Genomic DNA, 26,365 nt, shown 5'->3' with positions numbered 1-26,365 from the left:
TAAAAGGAAGAATATTGCTGTTAAAAATGGAATATGAAGGATCTGTGTTTGTACTGATAAATGTGTATGCACCCAATAATGGACCTGAGCGTGTGAGGTATTTTTTTAAGTTAAGGAGTGCTATTCAGAAAATTGATAACAATGTTTGTACTATTATTGGAGGTGACTGGAATTGTACTATCAATTTTATTATTGATAGAAATGGAGAAGAACCCCATCATGAATCAAGTGTTGTATTGTCAAATTTTTTAAAAGAGTTTGAATTAATAGATATTTGGAGAAGAAGAAACACAAGAATCAGACAGTATACTTGGCTCAAAGCATCTAACAATAGGGTTAGTGGAGCTAGATTAGACAAATTTTATATAGGTAGAGAATGGAACAATACAATTACGGATGTTTCTATTTTACCCGTTGGGTTTTCAGATCACCATTTGATATTATTTGTTTTGAATATGAAAAGAACTACAAAACCAAATTATTTTTGACATTTCAATACTAAACTTTTGCAGGATGCTTTATTTTGTGAGAATTTTAAATTATTTTGGAATGACTGGAAGTTAAAAAAGGTTTATTTTGAAAATGTGCTTATGTGGTGGGGAGGTTGGTAAAGCAAACATAAGAACCTTTTGTCAAAATTATAGTTCACATTCTACTTCTACGATGAAAGCAGCGATACAAAAACTTCAAAGGGGTATAAGGCTATTCTTGTGATAAATAATGATGGAAATATACTAAATGAACATTTGAATAAAAAGAAAGAACTTGGTACATTATTACAAGAACAAGTGAAGGGAGCATTAATAAGAGCAGGAATTTGCTCTATTAAGGACATGGATGCCCCTTCCTCATATTTTTTTAATCTTGAAAAGAAGGGTGTCCAACAAAAGCAAATTTTTCATCTTCGGAGGCCTGACGGGGTCATAACCATAACCTCTGACCCATTGGAAATAAGGAAGCTGGCAGTTAATTTCTATACGGACTTGTATGATGTTGAGACTTGTGATCTTGAATGTGTTTCTGATTTGCTGAGTGATCTACCGAAGCTGTCAAACGAACAGAAATACTCTTTGGCTGGACAGATTACTTTTCAGGAGATCACTGAGGCTATGAGACAGTTATCACATGGCCATTCTCCAGGAATTGATGGTTTGCCGGCAGAGTTGTATCAGACATTTTGTAATGTACTTGGAAGTGACTTATTGGAAAGTATAAGGAATAAGCTACTTCCTGTGAGTTGTCGAAGAGCAGTCCTTTCTTTGCTCCCTAAAAAAGGAGATTTGTGCCTTCTAAAGAACTGGAGACCTGTCTCTTTACTGTGCATGGACTATAAAATACTTTCAAAATGTTTAGCAAATAGGTTGAAACATGTTTTGGAAGTTTTAGTTCACAGAGATCAAACATATTGTATTCCTAATAGGTCAATTATGGATAATCTTTTTTTGTTAAGAGATGTCATTGATCTTAATCAATTCAATAATGTTAACCTGGGTGTGCTTTCGTTAGACCAAGAGAAAGCTTTTGATAGAGTCAATCATACATATCTTTTCGAGGTTTTAAAAAGTTTTGGGTTCGGGAAGAATTTTATATCATATATTCAACTGTTATATTCTGAAGTTTTTGTGATTGTGAAAGCTGGTGGAGGATTGAGTGCACCAATACCTGTGTTAAAAGGGATTCGGCAAGGCTGTCCACTGTCTGGACAATTATATATCCTTGTTATTGGGCCATTGCTGTGCAGGCTAAGAAGGGATCTCAATGGAATTAATGTCATGCATAGAATCTCGATATCAGCTTATGCTGATGATGTTACTGTTTTTATTTCAAATCAAAAATGATGTGAATATTTTAACTGAAACAATGAAAAATTATGGAAAGGCATCATCAGCAAGGGTAAATTGGGGAAAGAGTGAGGGACTTATTATTGGTCAGTGTAAAAGTAGGCAAGGACCTCCAAAATTACCCGGTGGATTGTTGTGGGAAAGAGATGGGATGAAAATGCTAGGGTTTTTTTTGGGAAATAAACAATTTCAGACTAAAAATTGGGAGGGAATGCTGGAAAAGGTGTCTGTCCGATTGTTTAAATGGAAATCGCTATTACCACTGATGTCATACAGAGGAAGAATACTGGTTGTGAATAATCTGGCTGCCTCAACTTTATGGCATAGACTCATTGTAATGGAACCACCTGAAGATTTGATTTGCAAAATACAGAGGACATTTGTGAATTTTTTTTTGGAGTGGAGAGCATTGGATTAGAGCAGCAGCAGTCTACCTTCCCGTCTGCGAGGGAGGTCAAGGTCTGGTGGATGTGCGGAGTAAGATCTGTGCTTTCAGAATACAAGCAGCACAGAGATTCCTGTATTATAAGGACTTAACTTGGACTGAGACTGCAAAAACAATTCTACAAAAGGCAGGTGGTCTTAAATTAGATCGACATCTGTTTTTAATGGAACTGGATAAAGTGAACTTGTCTGAGGTTACATCCTTTTACCGGTCAATGTTGCACTCTTGGTGAACTGTTTTTAAAGTGGAAAGAGATATTGATGAATCTGGGAGTTGGATACGGGAGGAATGTTTGTTTTTCAACTCGATGATTCAGACAAGACTTTTGTCATCTGTGAGCGTGCGTGCATGTTTACAAAGACATGGCATTGTCAAGCTGGGGCAACTTTTAAATAATGACCGATGGGAATCCGTGGAAATCTTGAATGAAGTGACAGGATTAAAGTCTTCGCGCTTGACGGAAAAGCTGGTGGAGGAAATTGTCAACGCATTACCAAGTGGCTATAGGAAAAACAACATTGGACAAGGTTTTCCGTCAGACATAAGTAATGAGCTGAGCTTTCCAAAAATAAGAGTTGCTGCTGTCGTCGGCGAGAGACAAGAAGATGAATCTGCAGGTTCAATTTTGTCTTTTAAAACTCCACAGCTGGACTTGTTTGAAACGACATCAAAGAAAGCCATATATAACACTGCAGTTAAAGTTTTGCATCAAGTTTCACTCCGAGGACAAAAGATCTCAAGGTGGCCAGTCTTGTTGAAGCCAGAATTTCTTGTAAGAGATAGATGGAGAACTCTGTAAACCTCCAGTCAAGAAAAGAACAGCGGATCTTCAATGGAGAATTCTTCATGGTGCAATAGCCACAGACAAACATGTGGCGCACCTGAACCCAGCAGCAGTAGGGGTGGGGTGTAGCTTTTGTGGGGAGGAAGAGAATTTAGAACATTTGTTTTTAAAATGTAGAAGATTGGAAGGTCTTTTTGATGTTCTTAATAGATTGTTTCAAGCTTTTGGTGAAGAATTCTCAATGGAAGTTTTTATAGGGGGTGTGAAATAGGCTATAATTTTTTTTAAAGAAAGAAGATGTGTCTGTTAAATTATTTAATAGGAACTGCGAAATTGGCAATATGTAAACCAGGAAAAATCAAGGACTACAGCTTAATAGTATCAATGTTGAAGTGATGTTTACGAAATTTGTAGCTGGTAGACTAAAGATAGAATTTGCATACTATAGTCTGGTAAATAATGAGATTGGTTTTAATGATCTGTGGTGTGTTAATGATGTTTTGTGTGTTGTTTCTGATGGACATCTGGTTTTGGAAATGTAATTTTTTTATTGATTTTTTTGTTATTCTATTTGCATATATATAATGTGAATTGTTGAAGATTATGAAGTATTGTTTTAAATAAAGTTTTGTAAACCTCTCTCAGACAATGACTGAATGTTTGTAGCAGGTATATAAGGGTGAACTGATAATGAGGTCCAGGTGACGGTGATTAGTAATCAGGTGACAATGAGCGTGTGAATGACTGAGTGGGCGGAGTGAGGGAATGAGTGGAGGGAGATGGTAATGGAATCCTGACAGTATCTTTGGCAAAAGTGAATTGGAAGAAATGTGAAACACTTTTGGTTGGTAAATGGAAAGATGGTAAACCAAAAATACCTGAAGGTTTGGTCTGGGGTAAAGTAGTGTTGGGCAGATCGAGGCTTCGTGAAGCAATGAAACAGTTGAACCAAATGGGCCATATTGTTTCGAGGCTTCGAATCAATCCGACACCCGTCTCAACGGTGACACCTAGTGGTCACTTGCAGGTGTTGATCTGCCATAAAAAAATGTGTTGTTTTTTTATTATTGTATTTTTCTAATATGTGAAGCTTTATATTGTAAGCTGTTATTTTGGTCCTGCAAAATTAATATTAATAAAATAAATCGAGCCTAATTTTTAGAGATTTTTATTCAAAAATATTAATTTCTCTGCTGTGAATTAGTGGATCATGAGTTCTGGGCAAATCCGTATCGTTGATGTATTTTTTCACTTCCACTGTGGCATCAGCTGTAGCATTGTGTATCATCTGGGTATGATGGATACGAGTATCAGAAAGTTCCCATAAACTGTCCTGTGTTTCTACTGGTGTTGATGGTGATGGTGATGATGGGGTCTGATGTTGAAATTTCTGGCTCTGAATAAAAATGAAAACAGCAATTAATAACAAATCCTAAACTGATGGCATATGAAGTATATATTACATGATTCAGATTACATAACATAACACAGACTGAAACTGCTATTAATGTGTCACTATATGTAGGCTGTACTCTGTCTGTCTCTAGCCTATCAGTCAATGTGTTGTGTAAATTGAAATGTAAGCCTAAATAGCCTATAACTAATCAAATCGCACTATGTCACTATATCACCAAAAATCCGCTGTCTCAAAATCAAACTCCTCTCACACAAACCCACGAGGTCATTATGCGTTGACTTGACTTTTATACAGATGTCCGATTGTATGGTCTGTTCCCGCCCGTGTCAATCAAACGCTGATTCGGCGGATCACACCTGATGAAACACTTGTGAAACACTTCGAGGCTTCGTTTGGCCATAGTCACGTGACATGGGTGTTTTGAATCACGCTTCGGATCAGTGTTTCGAAACATCTGCGCTTCGGGATCTCGCAAAGCTTCGGAACGAGTGTTTCACGTCAGCCATCCCTAGGGTAAAGGTGGTTTAAAATATTTGGGAGTTTTTTTACGTGATGACACGACTCAACAAAATAATTGGGAAGGAGTTGTTGAAAAAATTAAAGGACGTTTGTAAAAATGGAAGTGGCTGCTCCCTAAAATGTCATATAGAGGACACATTCTTGTTATCAACAACCTGGTTGCGTCTTCACTGTGGCATAAGTTGGCGTGTATTGATCCTCCTCCTCAACTGCTGATGAAAATACAAGCGATTCTTGTAGATTTTTTTGGGGATAAACTACACTGGATTCGACAGAGTGTTCTTTATCTACCGAAAGAAGAAGGAGGACAAGGACTGATTCATTTACAGAGCAGAACTGCCGCTTTTCGTTTGCAGTTTCTGCAGAGACTTTTAGACGGTGCATCGGATGTCAGCTGGAGGGCAATGGCCCATATTGTTTTGCAAAACTTTGGAGGTCTCGGACTAAACAAACATCTGTTTCTACTAAACCCTTTAAAAATGGACTTACTTTACTGGCTTCTGGAGGAACCTTTAATTCTTGGGGCCCGGTTGGATGTAAATGACAATAACAGTTTTTTAAATTGTGGTTTTAAGCTTAAATAATCAAAAGTGATTATTTTAAGGCAATTGCTGGACATATAGCTGGAGAGAAATTGGACAATGCTATAAAAGTAGCTGAATTTTTAGGCACTAGATCTATTCGATTAGTTGCTCTTTTTTTTGTTAAAGTCTACCCTCTACTCTCTCTCTCTCTCTCTCTCTCTCTCTCTCTCTCTCTCTCTCTCTCTCTCGTGTGTGTTGCATGCTGGGAAGCGAGAGTGCGGCATTCGTGTGAGAGCGGTGCGCTTGAATTAGTTTCAATTTTCCCGTTTTCTTTTTCTTTATGGTGGGTGTTTTTTTCTTTTTCGTTATCAATTTTATATCTTTAAAGGGACACTAAGTATCTTTTTAGGTATTTTATTATCTAAAATCAATATTTTTATTCATAAATATGTCCTCAATGGTGTACTAATACCTCGGCCAATTATCTGACTTATCCTTATAAATGAAGAATTTATTATCTTTATATACATGGGACGGGTAGGTCCACGGAGGCTTCCATGTAGTTCCGCCATCTTGCAAAACTATAATAGCAGAGAGGGACAAAAAGTACTGAGCCAACGCGTTTCCACAACGCGTTTTCGTTCAGAGCCAGCCGAAACCAGCAGAAACACAGGTGCTTGAAACTGCAGTGCTTGAAACCAGCAGTGAGAGGCGCTTGAAACTGCACCGGCAAGTTTAAAAGTCTGGAAAGTTTAAAAGACTGTTATTATGGACCATACATATGCCAAGCCACAGGAGAAGAAAACATTGTCGCCAAAAAAGTCAAAAATAGAACGTAAAATGCGTGGGATTTCCCCCTTTCTGGTCAATGTATCCCTGCCTCTGCTTAATTCTTTTTTTATCCCCGGTGGGGATAAATTTATCCTCCCCTCAAAGTGATCATAGTGCTACTACATAGTGGCGAGACGGATCACAAAACTTATCACGGATCCGTGGTTTGATTAAAGTCAATTTTATTTTAAAATGATTACTCACTCATCTTTGAGCGTCTGGCGGGAGTGATTTCAATGTAAAGACATTGTTGCATTTATGCGCATCTAGAGGTCTCGCGGCGCGGTGTTTAGCGTTTATCAGTGGTTGTATATCAAGCAGCGACACGTTTGTGTGCATTATGTTTTGTAGACGCGAGCCTCATTCTACTCCAGTTTGCGCGAATGAGGCGAATTGCTATCACAGATAATGTCTTTTCTATCATTTCACTGTAGCTCAGCATCGCGATGTAAAGTTAACGTTATGGCATGATCACAGTTCATATGTGTGGGGAAAGATAAGCTATTAGAGTAAAAATATTGCGTTAGGCTACTTCAGTTAATAAGAAAAAAGATTTTACAATTCCTGCAGTGATGAAGTTCATGTTCTCATGATTTATTTTTATGAATAAATATAATGTTTCAAAACTTCTGGACAAAACATCTGGTTTCTCAATCAAGAATGGATGTAGAGTTGCTTCGGATCAAGTGTTTACGGTAGAAGATGTTCTACTAGCAATGGGAGAAATGGTAGGACATGGAAAAATTGTCTCGGCCTCTAGAATGAACAAGGCCGTCGTGGTTTTTCTGAAAGAGGAAAATCTAGTGAACAGGCTTGTTGAAAACGGAATTGTTGTGTTCGATACTTTGGTGCAGGTAACGCCGTTGTGCGCACCTGCTACTAAAGTGACGATCTCAAACGTGCCTCCTTTCATTTCTAATGAAGAAATTAGCAAAGAACTTAGTCGATTTGGTAAGTTGGTAAAAAATCCCTCGTGGGTTTGTGTGAGAGGAGTTTGATTTTGAGACAGCGGATTTTTGGTGATATAGTGACATAGTGCGATTTGATTAGTTATAGGCTATTTAGGCTTACATTTCAATTTACACAACACATTGACTGATAGGCTAGATACAGACAGAGTACAGCCTACATATAGTGACACATTAATAGCAGTTTCAGTCTGTGTTATGTTATGTAATCTGAATCATGTAATATATACTTCATATGCCATCAGTTTAGGATTTGTTATTGTTAGAAATGAATTGACTCCAACAAAAGTGTCCCCCCAGTCTCTGTCTTTATTCAGGCAAATGAATAAACAATTCGTCCAGCGCTGGCGGAGAGAAGATTCTCTAAACTCAGACAATGGCTTAGCACAATATATAGAAGGAGTATAAGGGGAGTATTACCCCTTCAACCAATAAAACCATACATTACATCATATAGCATAGTTATATAACACATCCTAAATATGGTCAGTTTCCTGTCAAAGCTCCACAAAGACATGTGTATCCGAACGGGACCCTCCAATGCAAAAGAGTGGAGACCCTCAAACCAGCTTCTCCACTTGAACAGAGGGGGCCAGCTTAATGCATAACAGATGTTGACCATTACATTAACATAAAGGAATGCTGCTGCATATATGCAGTTCTGAGAGCATGCAGGGATATATAAAACAGATATTTCTAACAATGGCCCCTTTGATAGAGAATTATCATATAAGAGAATTATCATATCATATCAGTTTCTGCATGCTTATTCTTATACAATGAACATCCTTCAAACATTTCTTTCAAAGCATTAACACTTTACAGTTCTTGAACTTCGGGAGTTGCCCATCCATAAGCAGTCATAGTGGATAGAGGGGCAGGAGATTGTTTCATACATTCTTCCGAGTTAAATTGTCCTTTTCCCGAAATACAACTCATACAACAGGGTTTGTTTCGTATTTCACAATGATAATATGTTCGATTACATTTACTCTCAGGAATTAAACCCATTTTCATAGTTCCTACTCTTCTTTCAAGACATATCAATGAGTCAGGAATTGAACCTACAGTTGCCACTTTAACATGTACTTGTACTGCAACAGTCATTGTCCTGTTACCACCACAACTCCATACTGCAGATGAGTTTTTGGGTGCAATCAATCCAGTTATACTAACGAATAAAGGACATTCCAATTCTTCATTCGTTGTTGGTGATCTAACACTTACGTGTGGTCCAGAAGCACTTTGTGGCATTTTTGTGCACACATAACAGTCACCTTTTTTTCCTCCGGCTTTAGCAGTGAAGTTAGCTAATCTCCACCACATATTAGTTGCAAACGCATGTGGCTCTTCTTCGTACTTCAGCCAAGTTTCATTACCACTGCTAATAAGGGCTTGTGTGTGTATAAGTACATTTATCAGCACGAACAGGTACAAGATCAATTTTGCAGGCATGGCTGACTGGATTCAATGATAATTATTGCTGATTCTTAATTAGCAATTTCTTTTCCTCGTCTTCTTCCACGTTTCTTGGTCCTTCCGCTCAGTGCTGGATGTCCACTCTGCATAGGCTTATGCGTTCCCCAGGGATGGAGCTGCCTTCACTCTGCTAGCATGGATCCACTGCGGCTGGAAATCAGTCAGCACACCGGTCCTCGTCACAGCAATCACCGTGGCAGGCCCCAGATAATTTGGTTCCCCGAGTTTCGTGGGTTTCAGACACCTGATCAACACTGGTTGTCCTGGAACGAAAGGATGAGTCGGCTTTTCTGATGGAAGAGGGAGAGAGAGAGAAACATCACCATTTATGCCATTCAAAGTTCTAACTAGGGAATCCACGTAATCCGCGATGATCACCTCCGTGTCACCTGTGGAAAGATTGCCAGCGCGACCTCTGACCCAAGGGGTCGGGAAAGGTCTACCCATAAGAATTTCAAATGGAGACATTTTTGTGGTTGCTGATGGGGACATCCTTATTTCTGTTAATACGGCCGGCAACAAATCAACCCAATTTCGACCCGTATCTAGACACGCCTTATTAAGACGTTCTTTTATCGTTTTATGGGTCCTCTCTATGTTGCCCGAAGACTGCGGAGCGTAGGGAATATGGAAGTGCCAATTAATATTAAGCTCTTTGGCTAGTAATTGTGTGACTTTTGATGCAAACGGAGTTCCATTATCACTTGCTATAACGGATGGAATGCCGAATCGCGGTATAATTTCTTTTGCAAGAACCTTTACTACCGTCTGCGCATTTTCTTTACCGCACGGAAAAGCTTCAGGCCACTTAGTAAATCGATCAATAATCACGAGCAAGTATTTGTGATTCCCACATGGTGGCATGTGTGTAAAATCGATCTGCAAGTATTGGAAAGGAAGTTCAGGATGCGGAAGAGCGTCATGTCTGGTTGCCTTGTGCCTGTTTGTTTGTGCGCACACCAGACAAGCATCCAATATCAACAAAGTATTCCTTCGAACATTTGCTATGCAGTATGATTGATTCAAATTTTGTATCACTTTTTCTTTTGACACATGTGATACACCGTGATAATGTCTGCACAGCATTACAACGGCGGATGCTGGTAGTGCGATTCTACCTTGTTTATCTCGTAAAATGCCAGATTGATCTGGTTTTACTTCATTGGCAGCCCAATGCGTCAAATCAGCTTGTGTAGGATTAGCTTGTAGTACTTTAATGTCCAAATCATTGATCAGTGATGAATTCATCATCGGCACTACGGTGCTTTCTTCTTTTACATGCGGACTAAGTATTACATCTTTTGCGGCCCATTTCGCTACTTCATCTGCCAATCTGTTTCCTCTAGCCTCATTCGATTCACCGGTTGCGTGACCAGCTACTTTAATGACAGCAAGTTTCGATGGTTGCTGTGCTGCACTAATGAGCTCGGAAACAATATTATGGTGTGAAATTGGTTTTCCATCGGAGGTTTTGAAGTTTCTTTCCTCCCATAATTTAGCAAAATCATGGACTACGCCGTACGCATATTTGGAGTCAGTGTATATATTGATGCACTGACCTTTTGTCAATTGACAAGCTCTCGTTAAAGCTATCAACTCTGCTACTTGTGCTGATTTGTATGGCAAAGAATACGCCTCGATTACACGATCAGGTAATTCAACAATAGCGTAACCACACAAGTATAAATTGTCATTTGGCTTGAAGCAGGATCCATCGATGTACCAATGTCTCCCCTCCTCCAGGACAGATGTAGACACATCTGGCCTGCAGGCAGTCGAGGTTTGGATTCTGGACAGGCAGTCGTGGTCGTCACTCTGAAATTCACCCTGTGTCAGCAACCTGTGCAAATGTACAGTAGGGCCATGAATAACAGAAGTTACTTTCAAAGTTAAATTAGCAGTAGCTAACAATATAGCCTCATAGCCTGAGCGGCGTTGGGCAGTCATGTGTTGAGTTGAAATGTTATGCATAATGGCTCCCACCTGATGAGAAGTGTGTACTGTGAGTGGATGTGATAAAACAACCCTTTCAGCGTCCTGTACCATGATCGCAGTCGCAGCCACTGCACGCAAACAGGCAGGGAGTCCCTTAGCCACAGAATCAAGGGTTTTAGATAGATAAGCTATAGGACGAAATGTACCCCCATGGTCTTGGGCCAGGATTGCGGCGGCCGTTCCCCCACCCTCGTGCACGTACAGATGGAAGTCTTTTGTGTAGCATGGGAGGCCAAGGGCAGGAGGCCTCAAAAGGGAGGATTTCAAATGTCTGAATGCTTGATCCATCTCAGTTGTCCATGTAATGTCCTCTTTATCACCCAGCGTAGCTTCTCGCAGGATTTTGTCATACATGGAGCAATTAGGCACCCATCCTCGACAGTAATTGACCAGTCCCAGAAAGCTTTGCATTTGCTTCCGTGTCGATGGATGCTTGAAGGCAGCAATGTCTTTGACCCTGTCCGCAGACAGACAGACTTTGCCTTGTGACAGTTCATGGCCCAGGTAGGTGACTTTTCTTTTCACCCACTGGAGTTTCTCTTTAGATGCCTTGAAACCAGCCTCAGCTAGAATGTTGCAGACAATTGTGGAGGCAGCAGCACACATGTCCTCCGAGGCACCAGTGACTAATATATCGTCAGCGTACAGGAGAAGACAGGTGTCAGGAGGTAGCTTGGCATCTTTCAGAGTCGCGTGCACGATCGCGGAAAAAACGGCTGGCGCGTCCTTTAACCCCTGAGGCAATCTCGTCCACATGTATTGACAATTCTGAAAACAAAATGCAAACAGTGGCTGAGCCTCACGATCAACAGGAACACTGAAAAAGGCGGAGCTTAAATCAATGACAGAAAAGAATGTATGCTCCGAAGGGATAGAATTAATTATAGTTTGTACATCTGGCACAATAGGAGCAAGTGGTTTTATCAAATCATTAATTTTTCTCAGGTCTTGCGTTAAACGCCAAGAACCATTTGCCTTCCTGATTGGATTAATTGGTGTGTTATAAGGTGAATGAGTGCGGACCAGAATGCCTTGAGCCAGTAATTGATCAATGAGGGGTTTAATTCCCTCCTCTTTTTCCTTTGAAAGCGGATATTGCTTTTGAAACACAGGCCTATTCGTTGTCAAATTGGCCTTGTAAGGTGGTACATCAATGAGGCCTACGTCATCCTTGTGTCCCGCCCACAATTTGGGATTAACATCAGGTATTTCCTGTGTCAGCACAGTTGCAGGCAGATCGTTGAGGAGAGCACTTCCTGTGTCAGTCAAAATGGAAAAGGCTGCAGGAAACATAAGAGTCAGAGAATCAGCGTCAAATTCAAGTGTAATACCCAATTTATGCATCAGATCTCTACCTAGCAGGCAAAAAGGAGAATTTGGAATTATTGCAAAATCATGCATTTTGAACAATGACGGTATGTCATTAGAAGTAACCGGCAAAGTTGGTGTCATTTCACATTTCACGGGGACGTTATCGATTCCCACAGAGTTGATTTTCTTCCCCGTGATGGAGCCCGAGTACCTAACAGATGAGATTGAAGATATAGAAGCACCTGAATCGATCAAAAAGACATATGGTTTATGATCAACGTTTAATTCAATAAATGGCAAAACATTTGTTCTGTTAGGATAACTCATGGAAATCATTGAGAACTCAGGCTCGGTGATCTGTGGATAGCGTCATTGTTTCATCCATTCTGTGGCAAACTGCTGGCCAGAAGAGCGCAAGGTGGGGGCTTTTGGCCCATAGCCATCCGAGCGCCGGAACATCTGGTTCCTATTAGGCTGCTGCATCTCAGCTTTGCTCCTACAGAACCTGGCGATGTGCCCAGAACGGCCACAGCAATAACACTTTATAGGGTTTTTATTATTCGCTAACGGACGGTTTTGAACGGCGTTAACCTGAAGCATTGCTGGAAGTTTTCCTCTGGAGGAATCAAAAGCTCCGGCAGAGGAAAGTTCCCGAAGTCTCCTACCCAGATCATCTATATTCATATTAGAAATGTTCGTTGTTGTAATTCTAATCAATTGTGCAGTTTCATTGTGCATGTTATTTAGGAACGTGTTCACAAACAACAGACAATTATCGTCATCAACAGGAATGGCAGACTCTTCGATCCAGGCACGCTTAAATCGATTAAAGAAAGCAACTGGACTCTCGCCAGCTCTTTGTTTAGTATTAGCTGCATGTGAAATGTCTTGTTTAGCAGACGACAACTTCAGCAAAAATGCAGTTAATTGTTTGAAAAAAAGTTTGAGCTTACCCGGACTGGCCCACGCCCATTCATTGAAGAATTCATCATCTTCATCATCTACCAATCTCAATTCGCGATAAGGTCTAGACAAATCAATCGGTTCTGAATCTTTTATCACAATGTTGCGAGCAGGCGGTGCGTCATTTTGCGGGTTTAACAGTTCCACTCCGTCAATTAGCTCCTCTTCTGTAATTTCGGCAGGCAAAGTTTTAGTCAGAATGAAGCGGTAATCTCGACCAGTCAATTGACTGTATGCTGTTAAACGTTTCAATACCGACACATAGTGATGCGGAGATCGAGCAGGGTCTGGTAATTCTTTGCAAATTGCCATCACTTCGGTGATGTTAAGAGCGTGGACTTTAAATCCATCTGATGTTTCCACGAAGGGAAAAGCAGTCGCCGTCTTTAAATCTGGATACAACTTATTCTTTACAGGTTTAGAGACTGCAGCAGTCTGTATGCTCTCGTATTGGGGAGGGAGCGGCATAGTCACAGAAGGCTGTTCTGCCTTTTTTTCCTCTCGCTTAGCCGGGTGCACAGCGGACGAGACAATCTGCTCTGTCTCACACCGTGCAGCCGGAGAAGCAGAAAGTTTTCCTTCAATATTCCTGGCTGGACCACGGTTCCAATATGATTTCATGTCATTCCAAATTTTATAAGAATGTTTCATATATTCGTAATCCCAATTTGGATCTCCCCAATTTCCACAGACCATATCTTTTGCTGCGCGCAAATCGTCATCTTTAAATGAACCCTCACTGGGGAACGGAGACAATTGTGACTTGCCAGCCGTCCAACCCACTAAATTTGACAAATATGGTTCTGTGAAGAACGCTTGATTATTTCTAATCATAAAATCTTTTGGCGATTCATCGAATAATGGTGGACTAATTTTATTCCCCATTGTTAACACACAAAGATTTCTCTTCTAAATCAATTAAACTAAAACAACTTTCAAAATAGCCAAATAGAAAACAAAGAAAACAAATCTGGATTTTGCAGATTAATTGTGTTAGTACATTAGACAAAAAGGAGAGAGATAAAGAGACAGAGAAAAGAGAGAAAAAAAATTAAAAGTATTATTCATTCATAGCCCAAAAGACAGAGACTTCACATTGAAATAGGCTTTGCGAGAGAGAGAAAAAAAGTCTCAGCTCCAAATCTATTTTCTTCTTACGTCCCCGTCGTAGGGATTTCACCAAACGGAGGAAAGTGATCAATTTCCCTACACGCTCTTCCCACATTTATTCAGAATGCGAGGATAGCCATCCCGTAATGATTACGAGGTAACCAAAAAGAGGAGATCAAATCTCTTTTTGCGTTCTTCCCGTGTTTAATTAAAAACACGAGGATACCTGAGTTTACCAAATATGGCAAAAATCACGGCACTATAATTATCAAAAATATTTTCTCAACAGATAGTAAGAATCAACCTTCTCTTTAGAAAAAATTTAAATTCCTACCATCTGGAGATATCCCGGAACAAGCCCCCAAGTTGTTAGAAATGAATTGACTCCAACAAAAGTGTCCCCCCAGTCTCTGTCTTTATTCAGGCAAATGAATAAACAATTCGTCCAGCGCTGGCGGAGAGAAGATTCTCTAAACTCAGACAATGGCTTAGCACAATATATAGAAGGAGTATAAGGGGAGTATTACCCCTTCAACCAATAAAACCATACATTACATCATATAGCATAGTTATATAACACATCCTAAATATGGTCAGTTTCCTGTCAAAGCTCCACAAAGACATGTGTATCCGAACGGGACCCTCCAATGCAAAAGAGTGGAGACCCTCAAACCAGCTTCTCCACTTGAACAGAGGGGGCCAGCTTAATGCATAACAGATGTTGACCATTACATTAACATAAAGGAATGCTGCTGCATATATGCAGTTCTGAGAGCATGCAGGGATATATAAAACAGATATTTCTAACAGTTATTAATTGCTGTTTTCATTTTTATTTAGAGCCAGAAATGTCAACATCAGACCCCATCATCACCATCACCATCAACACCAGTAGAAACACAGGACAGTTTATGGTGTACTAAGATCGACGGAAAATGAAAAGTTGCGATTTTCCAAGCCTATATGGCTAGGAACTACTCTCATTCCGGCGTAAGAATCAAAGAACTGTGCGGCCGTACCATGGGTGCAGCAGCGTAATGATATGACGAAGCACTTGCCGTCAACAAACCAACGTGACAACCTGCTTGCACAGGGACGAGCGTGCCTTGTAGCATGGAGACATTTGTGAGAGACGATTTAGATAACATCTAAACAGACCCGAACACCATACAAGGGTTATACGCTACCTCACCAGAACTCTACAACAAAACTACTAACGTTATACTGTACAAGACGAATGATCGAGGAAACCTATAGCACTCACTGATTGCATTTCACAGGAAGATAACAACGGCAGTGCTTTTACAAAAAGTAAAATTGTTATTCAGTACTTCCAGTGATGCGCGGGTTGATCCAAAATTAGCGGGTGCCTGTGGTTACCCGCGGTTACGAGTCATCCAAAAATATTTTTAATGATATTCGGGTCGCGGCCGGTCGGGTCGTTTGAAATAAAGATGCCAATTAAACCTTTGTAATTTATATAGTACTAGACTCAATGTTCTATGAAATACATAGGTGTACACTTTATTGGGTGAATAACTGCGCGAGGATGACGCACGAGCTCAGTCAGAGATGACAGTGGGAAATCCTTATTTACCTTTTTAATGTTGAGCGCGTTATTAACTTTTGAATAAAAGCTGACGCTGGACAAAATGCCCGATTTCCCAACGCGTTGAACTGAGCAATGCCATTGTGCCATTTTAATAGGCTACTTTTAAACGCATATAGCTCAGTAATGTCAGTTTTATGTATTTGCTGAGAGGGGGCGGGGTTTTTGTTGGGAAAGTCCGGGGAGAGACGCACACTTCGATTAGACTAGATAAACACATGCAGCATCTTAATTGTTAAGAAAATGAAACGAAATAAATTAATAAATCAAGCCTTTATTAAAAAACACTAGGCGATATCATACAGCATTCAGAAAAATGTGCACCCCTCCGTCTATGGCCCATGACGCTACGATGAGCATTTACTAGCTAAGTTACTTTTTAAAAAAACGCGGGTCGGGTACAATATTTTATTTATTTATTTTGCGGTCCGAGTTGCGGGCGGGTTAGTTGAAAACGTCGGTCGGGTGCGGGTTGTTTATACATTGACCCGCGCATCACTGGTAGGCTACTTACAGCCATGGGTGATGATGATGATGCACTTGGACCTGTCTGTACATTGAAGATTGTTGGGATGGCTGTATCCTTTAGACGCTGTACCGTAACGTTACTGTCCGTGTTTTCTTTATAGTCATCTGGTCCAAAATGCTTTCAGCAAACACGCCATTTTTTGATAGATTCTATCGGCGTTTTTAGATCAATGTTCAGAGCAGTCAACCATTGATTTTTTAGTTTCTTTTTGTTCGTTGGTATTCGGTGTAACATTACGGTAGAATATACCTTCGCCTTACTATCACAGCCCTTTACTACGCACAGAACCATGGCTAATCGCACAGGAAACCTAATTTGCCACCTAAAAACTACACAAACTTAGTCCCGGTCATGTTGGAAGTTACCGAGCTGGGGACTATTTTCAGGTGCTTCGTCATATCATTACGCCTGCTGCACCCATGGTACGGCCACACAGTTCCTTGATTCTTACCGGGATGAGAGTAGTTCCTAGCCATATAGGCTTGGAAAATCGCAACGTTTCATTTTCCGTCGATCTTAGTACACGGTTTAACTACAGAAGAGTCAAGTTTTAAATAGGAAAAATATTGAAACTCGTTGGTCGTTTGGAAAGAAATGCTAATGGTCCCATCAGAATCAATGATCTATGCTAAGCTATGCTAAAAGTGGTACCGTCAGAACCGGAGTTCGGCTGAATGGATTCGAAAACGGTAAAACTCAACTGTTTAACTCTGGGGGAGTTGTAAAATGAGCCTATTTCCAAAAAAAGTGGAGTATCCCTTTAAAGACAATAATGTAATATGTTTACAAGAAACGCATAGTGACTCAAATAATGAATCTGAGTTGAATTTGTAGTGGGAAGGGAAAAATTGTTTAAGCCATTGCACAAATATCAGTGCTGGAGTAGCTATCCTATTCTCCGCTAATCTTGATGTTAATATTTTATCAAAAATAGAATTGGAGAAAGGACGTCTTTTGATTGTGAAAGCTGAAATTCATAGTCAAGTATTTGTTTTCATAAATATTTATGCTCCAAATAGAGGCACAGAAAGAACTTTGTTATTCAGAAAGTTGGGAAATATTTTAAAAAGTTTTACCCTGGATGAATTTATAGTTGTCGGTGGTGATTGGAACTGTACTCTTAATTTTCTTTTAGACCGAAATAATGAGGAACCAGATTCTGTATCAGCTTCTTTCTTAACGTATTATTGTTCAACATGATTTTATAGATGTGTGGAGAGAAAAAATTATGTTGCAAAACAATATACTGTACATGGACAAGAGTTTCACAAGGGAGTCTACTCAAGTCAAGTCACCTTTATTTATATAGCGCTTTTTACAATACAGATTGTATCAAAGCAGCTTTACAGTGATAACATGAAAATAATACAAAAAACAATTTTATCATCGTCCACCTTTAAGGCAGATCTCTAATATTGTTGAATATTAAATGTCCCCAACTAAGCAAGCCAGAAGGCAAGGCAACAGAGGCAAGGAACCAAAACTCCATCAGGTGACAGAATGGAGAAAAAAAACCTTGGGAGAACCCAGGCTCAGTCGGGGGCCAGTTCTCCTCTGGCCAATGAGTGAACAGTGTATGAAGTTCAGAATGAATCAGAGTATTTGTCCAGTACCGGTTGGTTGAAGTCGGAGTGGAGAGGAGGAGAGACTGGTTGACACTTCAGGTCAGCGGCGTCGTCGTGTCCTGGCGCTGGTCCTTCATCAGATCTGGATACGGCCTGGTAAACCTCGGGATAGACAGAGAGACTAATATTAGCGTAGACGCCATCCTTCTTATGATGTACCAAGTACATCAGGATTTACGGGAAGTGTTCCCGGTCCCGGCTGTTCTAAACTATGCAGCCTAACATTGAATTATATAAGTCTATAATGTGTTATGTGTATGCTAGGCCGAAGAGATGTGTTTTTAGTCTAGATTTGAACTGACAGAGTGTGTCTGCTTCCCGGACAATGGTAGGAAGACTGTTCCAAAGTTTTGGTGCTAAGTAGGAAAAGGATCTACTGCCAGCAGTCGATTTTGATATTCTAGGTATTATTAACTGGCCGGAATTTTGAGATCGCAGTAGACGTGAAGGACTATAATGCGTTAAGAGTTCGCTCAAGTACTGCGGAGCTAAACCATTTAGTGCTTTGTAAGTGATCAGCAATATTTTAAAATTTATACGATGTTTAATAGGCAGCCAATGCAGTGTTGACAGAACGGGGCTAATATGGTCATACTTCCTGGTTCTAGTAAGAACTCGAGCTGCTGCGTTTTGAACTAGCTGTAGTTTGTTTATTAAGCGTGCAGGGCAACCACCCAGTAGAGCATTACAATAATCTAGCCTTGAGGTCATAAACGCATGAACTAATTGTTCTGCATTATTCATTGAGAGCATATGACGTAATTTAGATATATTTTTAAGATGGAAGAAAGCGGTTTTACAGATACTAGACACATGACTTTCAAATGAAAGATTGGTATCAAAGAGCACACCCAGGTTCCTAACCGACGGCGAAGACTTAACAGAGCAGCCATCAAGTGTTAGACAGTACTCTAGGTTATTACGTGTGGAAGTTTTTTGTCCAATAATTAGAATCTCTGTTTTTTCTGAATTTAGTAGTAGGAAATTAATAGTCATCCAATTTTTTATATCAGCTATGCATTCCGTTAATTTTGTGAATTGGTAGGTTTCGTTAGGTTTTGAAGAAATATACAGCTGAGTATCGTCGGCATAACAGTGAAAGCTAATTCCATGTTTCCTAATGATATCTCCTAATGGTAGCATATACAGAGTGAACAGCAGCGGTCCTAGTACTGAGCCTTGTGGTACGCCATACTGAACTTGTGATTGATAAGACATCTCTTAATTTACTGCTACAAACTGATAACGGTCAGATAAGTATGATTTAAACCATGCTAGTGCAATTCCACTAATGCCAACATAATGTTCGAGTCTATTTAAAAGGATGTTGTGGTCAATGGTGTCAAATGCAGCACTAAGATCAAGTAATACTAATATAGAGATACAACCACGATCGGATGATAAGAGCAAATCATTTGTGACTCTAACGAGAGTTGTCTCGGTACTATGGTACGGTCTAAATCCGGACTGAAAATCCTCGCAGATATCATTTCTTTCAAGAAAGGAACACAGTTGTGAGGATACTGCTTTTTCTAATATCTTTGACAGAAATGGCAGATTAGAGATCGGCCTGTAATTGACTAGTTTTGTAGGATCAAGTTGCTGTTTTTTAACAAGCGGTTTAATCATAGCTAGCTTAAAGGTTTTTGGTACGTATCCTAGAGACAAAGATGAATTAATGATATTAAGAAGAGGATCTATGACATCTGGAAGCATCTCTTTCAGCAGCTTAGTTGGTATAGGGTCTAACATGCACGTTGTCGATTTAGATGATTTGACGAGTTTGCAAAATTCTTCCTCTCCTATAGCAATGAATGAATCAAATTTTCCCTCAGGGAGACTACAATGCACTTCCTGATGCGATACTGTATTAGACGGTTGCATAGTTATAATTTTGTCCCTGATATTATCGATCTTATAAGTGAAGAAGTTCATAAAGTCATTACTGCTGTGTTGCTTGGAAACTTGAAGCTTTCTTTTTCGTTAGTTTAGCCACTGTTTCAAATAAATACCTAGAATTATGTTTATTTTCTTCTAATAGGGTTGAAAAATAAGCAGATCTAGCAGCTTTTAAAGCCTCTCTGTAAGCAATCGAGCTCTCCTTCCATGAAATCCGAAACACCTCTAGTTTTGTTTTCTTCCAGTTGCGCTCCATTTTTCTGGCTGCTCTCTTAAGGGCCTGAGTGTGCTCGTTGTGCCACGGCGTTGGACTATGTTCTTTAATCTTCTTTAAGCGCAGCGGAGCAACTGTGTCTAAAGTGCTGGAAAAGAGAGAGTTAAAAGTTTCTGTTGCAATATCAAGTTCTTCTAAGCTATCCAGGATGTTGAGATGATGAAACTGATTAGGAAGATTATTGATAAAGCAATCTTTAGTGGTAGAAGTGATCGGTCTAACATATTTATAACACGGAGTCGGCTTTGCAGCCTTGGCTAAATGTAATTTACTCGAGACTAGATAGTGATCTGAGATGTCATCGCTCTGCTGCAGTATTTCAACGGCATCAACATCTATTCCATGTGATAGTATTAGATCTAGAGTATGATTACGACAATGAGTAGGTCCTGACACGTGTTGTCTAACTCCAATTGAGTTTATAATGTCTTTAAATGCCAATCCCAATGCATCTTTTTCATTATCTATGTGTATATTAAAGTCACCAACAATTAGTACTTTATCTGCAGCCAATACTAATTCTGATAGAAAGTCATCAAATTCTTTGATAAAGTCTGTATGGTACCCTGGTGGCCTGTATACAGTAGCCAGCAGAATTTTCAAACGTGATTTATCGTTTACACTAGATATTTTTACATTAAGCACCAACACTTCAAAAGAATTATATTTACAACTAGATTTCTTAGTGGTTTTGAAAATATTACTATAAATTACAGCAACACCTCCTCCTTTGCGTTTCAGACGAGGTTCATGTTTATAACCGTAATCTTGTGGGTTTGACTCATTTAAAGCAATGTAATCGTTAAACGATTAAACAGCACATCTAGGTTATAATCTGTAATCATATCATTAACTATTAGCGCTTTTGAAGTAAGAGATCGAATATTCAGCAACCCAAGCTTTATCATTTGCTCATCCGTATTATATCTGTTTTTTATTTGTTGAACATCAATTACATTTTTAACCTTAGATGGGTTTGAACGGTTTTTGGATTTCCAAGTTCGGGGAACAGACACAGTCTCTATATGATGATATCTAGGTGAAAGAGTCTCTATGTGATGGGATTTATCTGACCTTGGTGACGTGAGGCCGCTAGCAGACGGTCGGTTAAGCCAGTCTGTCTGCTTCCTGACCTGAGCCCCAGATTGTCATGTTTTATCTCTAAGACTATGAGCCAAATTACTAGAGAGAAGAGCAGCACCATCCCAGGAGGGATGAATACCATCTCTTTTTAACAGGTCAGGTTTGCCCCAAAAACTTTTCCAATTGTCTATGAATTCTATATTATTCTGCGGACACCACCCAGACAGCCAGCCATTGAGTGAACACAATCTACTAACTTTCTCATCACTCCTGCAAACAGGATTAGTGCAGCTAGACTTGACCGGCTCTATATCAAGCGTACAGAAAATAATATTAATGGAGTGTAACATTTTTCCATGTTGTGTATCAGACCGTAGCCTAATAGAAAACGCATTTTGGCACATCATTTCAACATGCTGCTATTTAGCCTACTACTAATGAATGCCTATTTCACCCTATTTTTTTAGCAAATAGATAGAAAGCTCGAATAAAATAACAAGTCATTTACATTATAGGCAAATTCTACGCACTGTTATGTCAGCGTGACAACTAACGTTATAGGACAGCGCCGCCTCTCCCACCATTTGAGTATAGAAATGCAGACATCCCAAGTCTCCCGGGAGTCTCCCGCATATTGATAGTGGCTCACTGATGCCCGCGAATTAGTTAAAATCTCCCGGAATCTAGAGCGAGCGCGCCCGCGAGACATAGACTGTGCTCCAAACCACGTAGCGCGTGCACGGCAGAGAGGGAGAGAGAGCAAGAGACCGCGCGCGTGTGCCTCATGAAGCGCATGCAATATCATTCCCCTTTTTTTTTGGATGTAGGTATATATAGTCAGATCTACCTATAATAATAATTATATTAATAATTAATTAATAATTAATACTATTAATATCCCTAATAATATGGATAATACCCCCGGCTTGTGCATGCGCGCATGTAGATCTTTCTCCCTCTATCGTTGCGGATTATTGTTTGTGTGTGTGGGTGTGGGTGTATGTATGTGTATGTGTATGTGGGTGTGTGTGCATGCGCATAATGGCACGGATGAAAACAAGTACTATAGCCTATGGAAAAACATTCCTGCTTATCTCTGGTGCATTTTTTAACATGCATCTTTTTCTTATCGTATTGTATCTGATTTTATTTATTTTTGTCATGTCTGCCCCTTTTTATTTTATTTTAACTGCATCCTGCACTTCATTTTAGTTCTCCTGCTCTGGATTTGTTGTTGGGTTCTTGTATTGGGCGGTCCACCTCTTACGGTTTTATGGCATTTGTGTCTCTGATTAATTATTTTGTGAATTACTTTGCTAACCTGTGTTTTTAAAGGTGCTATAAAGTTGCTATAAAGTTGTTATTATTATTGTTATTGCTGCTGCTTTAGAGTGTTATTGTAAAGCCTCGTCCGCTGTAGTCAATTGGAGCAAAAGTGATGCTTTGTGGTGTGGAAGGGTTTCTAAAGGTCCAATAGGCCTACTTCCTGGTGGGTTACAGTGGGGGAGAACAGGTTTTAAGTATTTAGGGTTTTTTATAGGAATAGAGTATAAGAATACAAATTGTGAGGGCCTTGTGGAGAAAGTGTGTGCCAGGTTGTCTCGCTGGAACTGGTTGCTACCCCAGCTGTCCTATAGGGGGAGGGTTCTGGTATGTAATAATCTGGTTGCTTCTTCATTGTGGCACAAAATGATGATACTAGAACCCCCTGAAAAGCTGGTGAAAGAAATACAGCAGCGGATAGTAGACTTCTTCTGGTCGGGACAGCATTGGCTGAAGGCTGCTGTGCTATACTTACCAAGGCAAGAAGGAGGCCAGGGGCTGATTGACATCAAATCGAGACTAAAGGCTTTTCGAATCCAGACAGCAAGGAGATTAATATATGGTGTGGACGTAAGCTGGGCTGAGATCGCATGTGCTCTCCTGAGAAGAGTAGGAAACATGGGACTAGACCGTCACCTGTTTCTGATGGATTTTAACAAACTGGATTTGTCTGGACTGAGTCTCTTTTACAGATCACTCTTTAAATCATGGGCACTTTTTAAGATCTCACGGGATGGAAGTGACAATCAGAACTTGAGGCTGAATGAAGAGCCGCTTTTCTTTAACTCTGCTCTGGATGTGGATGTTCTTAAATCGGATACTCTGAGAAAAGCCATGTGGGCAGCAAACATCTTAAAGATTGGACATCTACGAGTCAATAAAGAATGGATTAACCCAGAGAATTTAGCTGAAAAATTGAGAATTAAATCTATCAGACTGATAAAGAATGTGCTGACTAAGATAATTGAGACCCTGCCTCAGGATTACAAACTGGCAATGGAAAGTTTTGAAAAAGAGACTGATCAATGTAGTTTTCCTGAATGGAATGGTACATGGCAAGAGAAAGAAGGTTGTCTGCTGTTCTTTAAGACTCATCAGCCAAAGTACCTTTGCAATGCTGATAAGACGGACATATACACTATGTGTGTGAAATCATGGCATCTTAAAGCACTAGAGACTGTTAGCGAGTCTAAATGGCAAGAGTTTTTTGGGCCAGGCGCCTCCCCTAAAGCCAGCTGGAGGGCCCTGTACAAACCGCCCACTGAGAAGAGGTCTGGAGACCTGCAGTGGAGAATAGTACACGGGATAATAGCTACAAACAGGCACATAGCACACCTTGATCCACAGGTAGGGGAGGGATGTCCTTTCTGTGGGGAACAGGAGACAGTTTTTCATTTGTTTTTAAAGTGTTTAGTTCTTTGTATTTTGGAAGAGTGGTCTCATAAATTAGGAGAGATCTTTACACCAGTTTTTTTTTTTTTTTATGGTCCAAAATACAGTAGAAGGAAGAGGGAAGTGCATGTGTTAATTAATTTTCTTTTTGGAAAAGCCAAACTGGCAATTTGGCTATCAAGAAAATATCGTTTGAACGGGGCTGGGTCAGATGATATTGTGTCCATTTTAAAAGGACTAGTAAAATCTCGAATTAAAATTGAGTTCACATATCATAAACTTGTAAATAACATGGAGAAGTTTAAACATAGATGGGCTGTGAATCAGTGTATTTGTGATATTGATGATGACTGTTTGCACTTGTATATTTAAGCTTATTTTATTTTAATTTTTTTCTTTATTTGTTTATTTATTTATTTATTCTAGATGTTTTCTGGGGGGGGGGGGGTTTCTTTTTCTTTTTTTTCTCCCTGAACAAATAATGTAAAATAGCATTTTTAATATTTGTTATAAATTAATGGTTTTGAGCCCCTCTCTCTCTCTCTTCAAAGACAATATTCTAAAAATGATGATCATTTAATAACATGATAGAAAAATAAAAGTGGTTAAACGTCTCTCTCTCTCTCTCTCTCTCTCTCTCTCTCTGAGGATTGTGGGTAGCGGCGAGAGTGTTTGGATCAGAGCACGTTGTTGTTCTGCGGCGTTCTCTGTTTTTTCTTTTCTTCTTAATATTATAAATTGCCTTGTAAAATTGTCTGTTTAACTTCGGAGCGCTGACTACGGTCAGCGCAAAATCGCGCGCGGGTATGGAGCTGGGAAGCGATTTCTCACGGTTGACCCTCGACCATGGTTGCAAGTGTACACCGGACGATTCTATGTCAATTGAGGACGTACTGATAGCGATCAGCGAACAGGTCGGTGGTTTAAACATTAAATCTGCCTCAAGAATGAACAGAGCACTCGTTATTTTTCTTAGAGAAGTTTCAATGGTTGATGAACTGTTAGTGAAAGGACTTGTTGTGAATGATACTTTTTTACCGGTACTGCCTTTATCAAATCCTTCCAAGAAAGTTGTACTTTCAAATGTACCACCGTTCATAAAAGAAGCAACTTTGAAAGAAATTCTTGAAAGGTACGGAACATTAACTGCTCCGATCAAGATGATTCCTTTGGGTCTTAAAAATCCAAACTTTAAACATGTCATGTCTTTCCGACGTTTCACGTACATGATTCCAAATGCGCAAAATGAGCCGCTTAATCTGGTGCTAAAAATAGCAGTAGAGGGTAAAGATTATACAATCTTTATCACTTCAGATTATATGCGGTGTTTTTCGTGTGGTGAACATGGACATCAGAAACAGACATGTCCCAAACAAGAGAGCGTAAACATTTCGGCAGGTTCACAAACAACTCCCAAAAACAATGTTCAGGAGAATAATGCGGCCGTTCAGGAAAAGAATGCGACCGTTCAGGGGAATAAAACTGCGGTAGGCCTACTAGAAAATAATACAGCCGTTCAAGGGGAAAAAAAATACCATTCAAGAAAACAATGCAGTTGTTAAAGAGAATAAAACTCCCGTTCAAGAAAATAATGCAGCTGTTCAAGAGAGTAAAACTGCCGTTCAAGAAGTAAGAGATGAAGCTGTTGAGAGAACTGTAGAGATAAATAATGTAAACACTGGAGATGACCAGCCAGTAGATGGCGCTGCATGTGCTAAAGCTGTGGACAAAGAAAATGAAAGTACAGAAGCACAACAAATAAGTCTACCTTCTCAGTCTAAAGACAGAGAGGAAGATGTAGTGATGGAGTATGTAGAAACTAATGACAAAAATGATGATAAATCAGATGAAGTAAATGCAAACTGTAGTCAGTCGTTTACAGCCGGCTCTAGTGTCGCCAGGTCTGATAGTGAGTCAGATGATGAATGTGAGAGTGAAGGGAGTTTTTTCGAAATGGGAGACATTAATTCTCAAACAGGCACATCAGAATTGAGTGGCTGTGAAACAAAAGTTTATTCTACAAAAGAGATTAGTGCCTTCCTTGACGAAACTAAAGGTGTACGGAATCCACAATTTGATATGTTTTTTCCAGATTTGAGAAGATTTTTAGTGTCTTGTAGAGAGGTGATGATAAATACAACAGTTGAGGAGTTTAGTAGACAAAAACGGTATCGTCTTAAAAAAATAATGACCAAAGTAAAGAAGATGATTCATCAAGATATGGAAAAGAGTAGCCGCTAAGAGTTTGGAAGGAGACAGCCTTGTGTAGATATCACCTGCTGCATTAAGATATTATGACATCCATAAATACTGGATCTTTAAACGTAAATGGGTGTCGTAATAAAGAAAAGAGAAGTGCACTTTTCAAATTTTTGGCTTTTAAAAAGTCAAGTGTGATATTTTTGCAAGAAACACACACAGATGCATCTAACCAGGCAGAATGG

General features: G+C 39.7%; 2 protein-coding genes across 8 annotated transcripts in view; one reads left to right on the top strand and one right to left on the bottom strand.

Moving 5' to 3' along the window:
• The window catches only part of kif6 (kinesin family member 6), a 165,564-nt gene that overhangs the window by 15,488 nt on the left and 123,711 nt on the right, over positions 1-26,365 (top strand). The gene's annotated exons all lie outside the window — the stretch shown is intronic.
• On the bottom strand, positions 9,389-13,698 carry LOC307009488 (uncharacterized protein; the record flags this gene model as incomplete). Its single annotated transcript, XM_079633280.1, has 4 exons — positions 9,389-9,417; positions 9,513-12,083; positions 12,159-12,356; positions 13,068-13,698. 4 exons carry the CDS (start codon positions 13,696-13,698, stop codon positions 9,389-9,391), a joined length of 3,429 nt encoding a protein of 1,142 aa, XP_079489406.1.

This window comes from Phoxinus phoxinus (assembly GCF_949152265.1).
Source record: "Phoxinus phoxinus genome assembly, chromosome: 13".
Classification (NCBI taxonomy): domain Eukaryota; kingdom Metazoa; phylum Chordata; class Actinopteri; order Cypriniformes; family Leuciscidae; genus Phoxinus; species Phoxinus phoxinus.
Note: the sequence above shows the minus strand (reverse complement) of the source record. Positions and strands in the feature narration are given on the sequence as shown.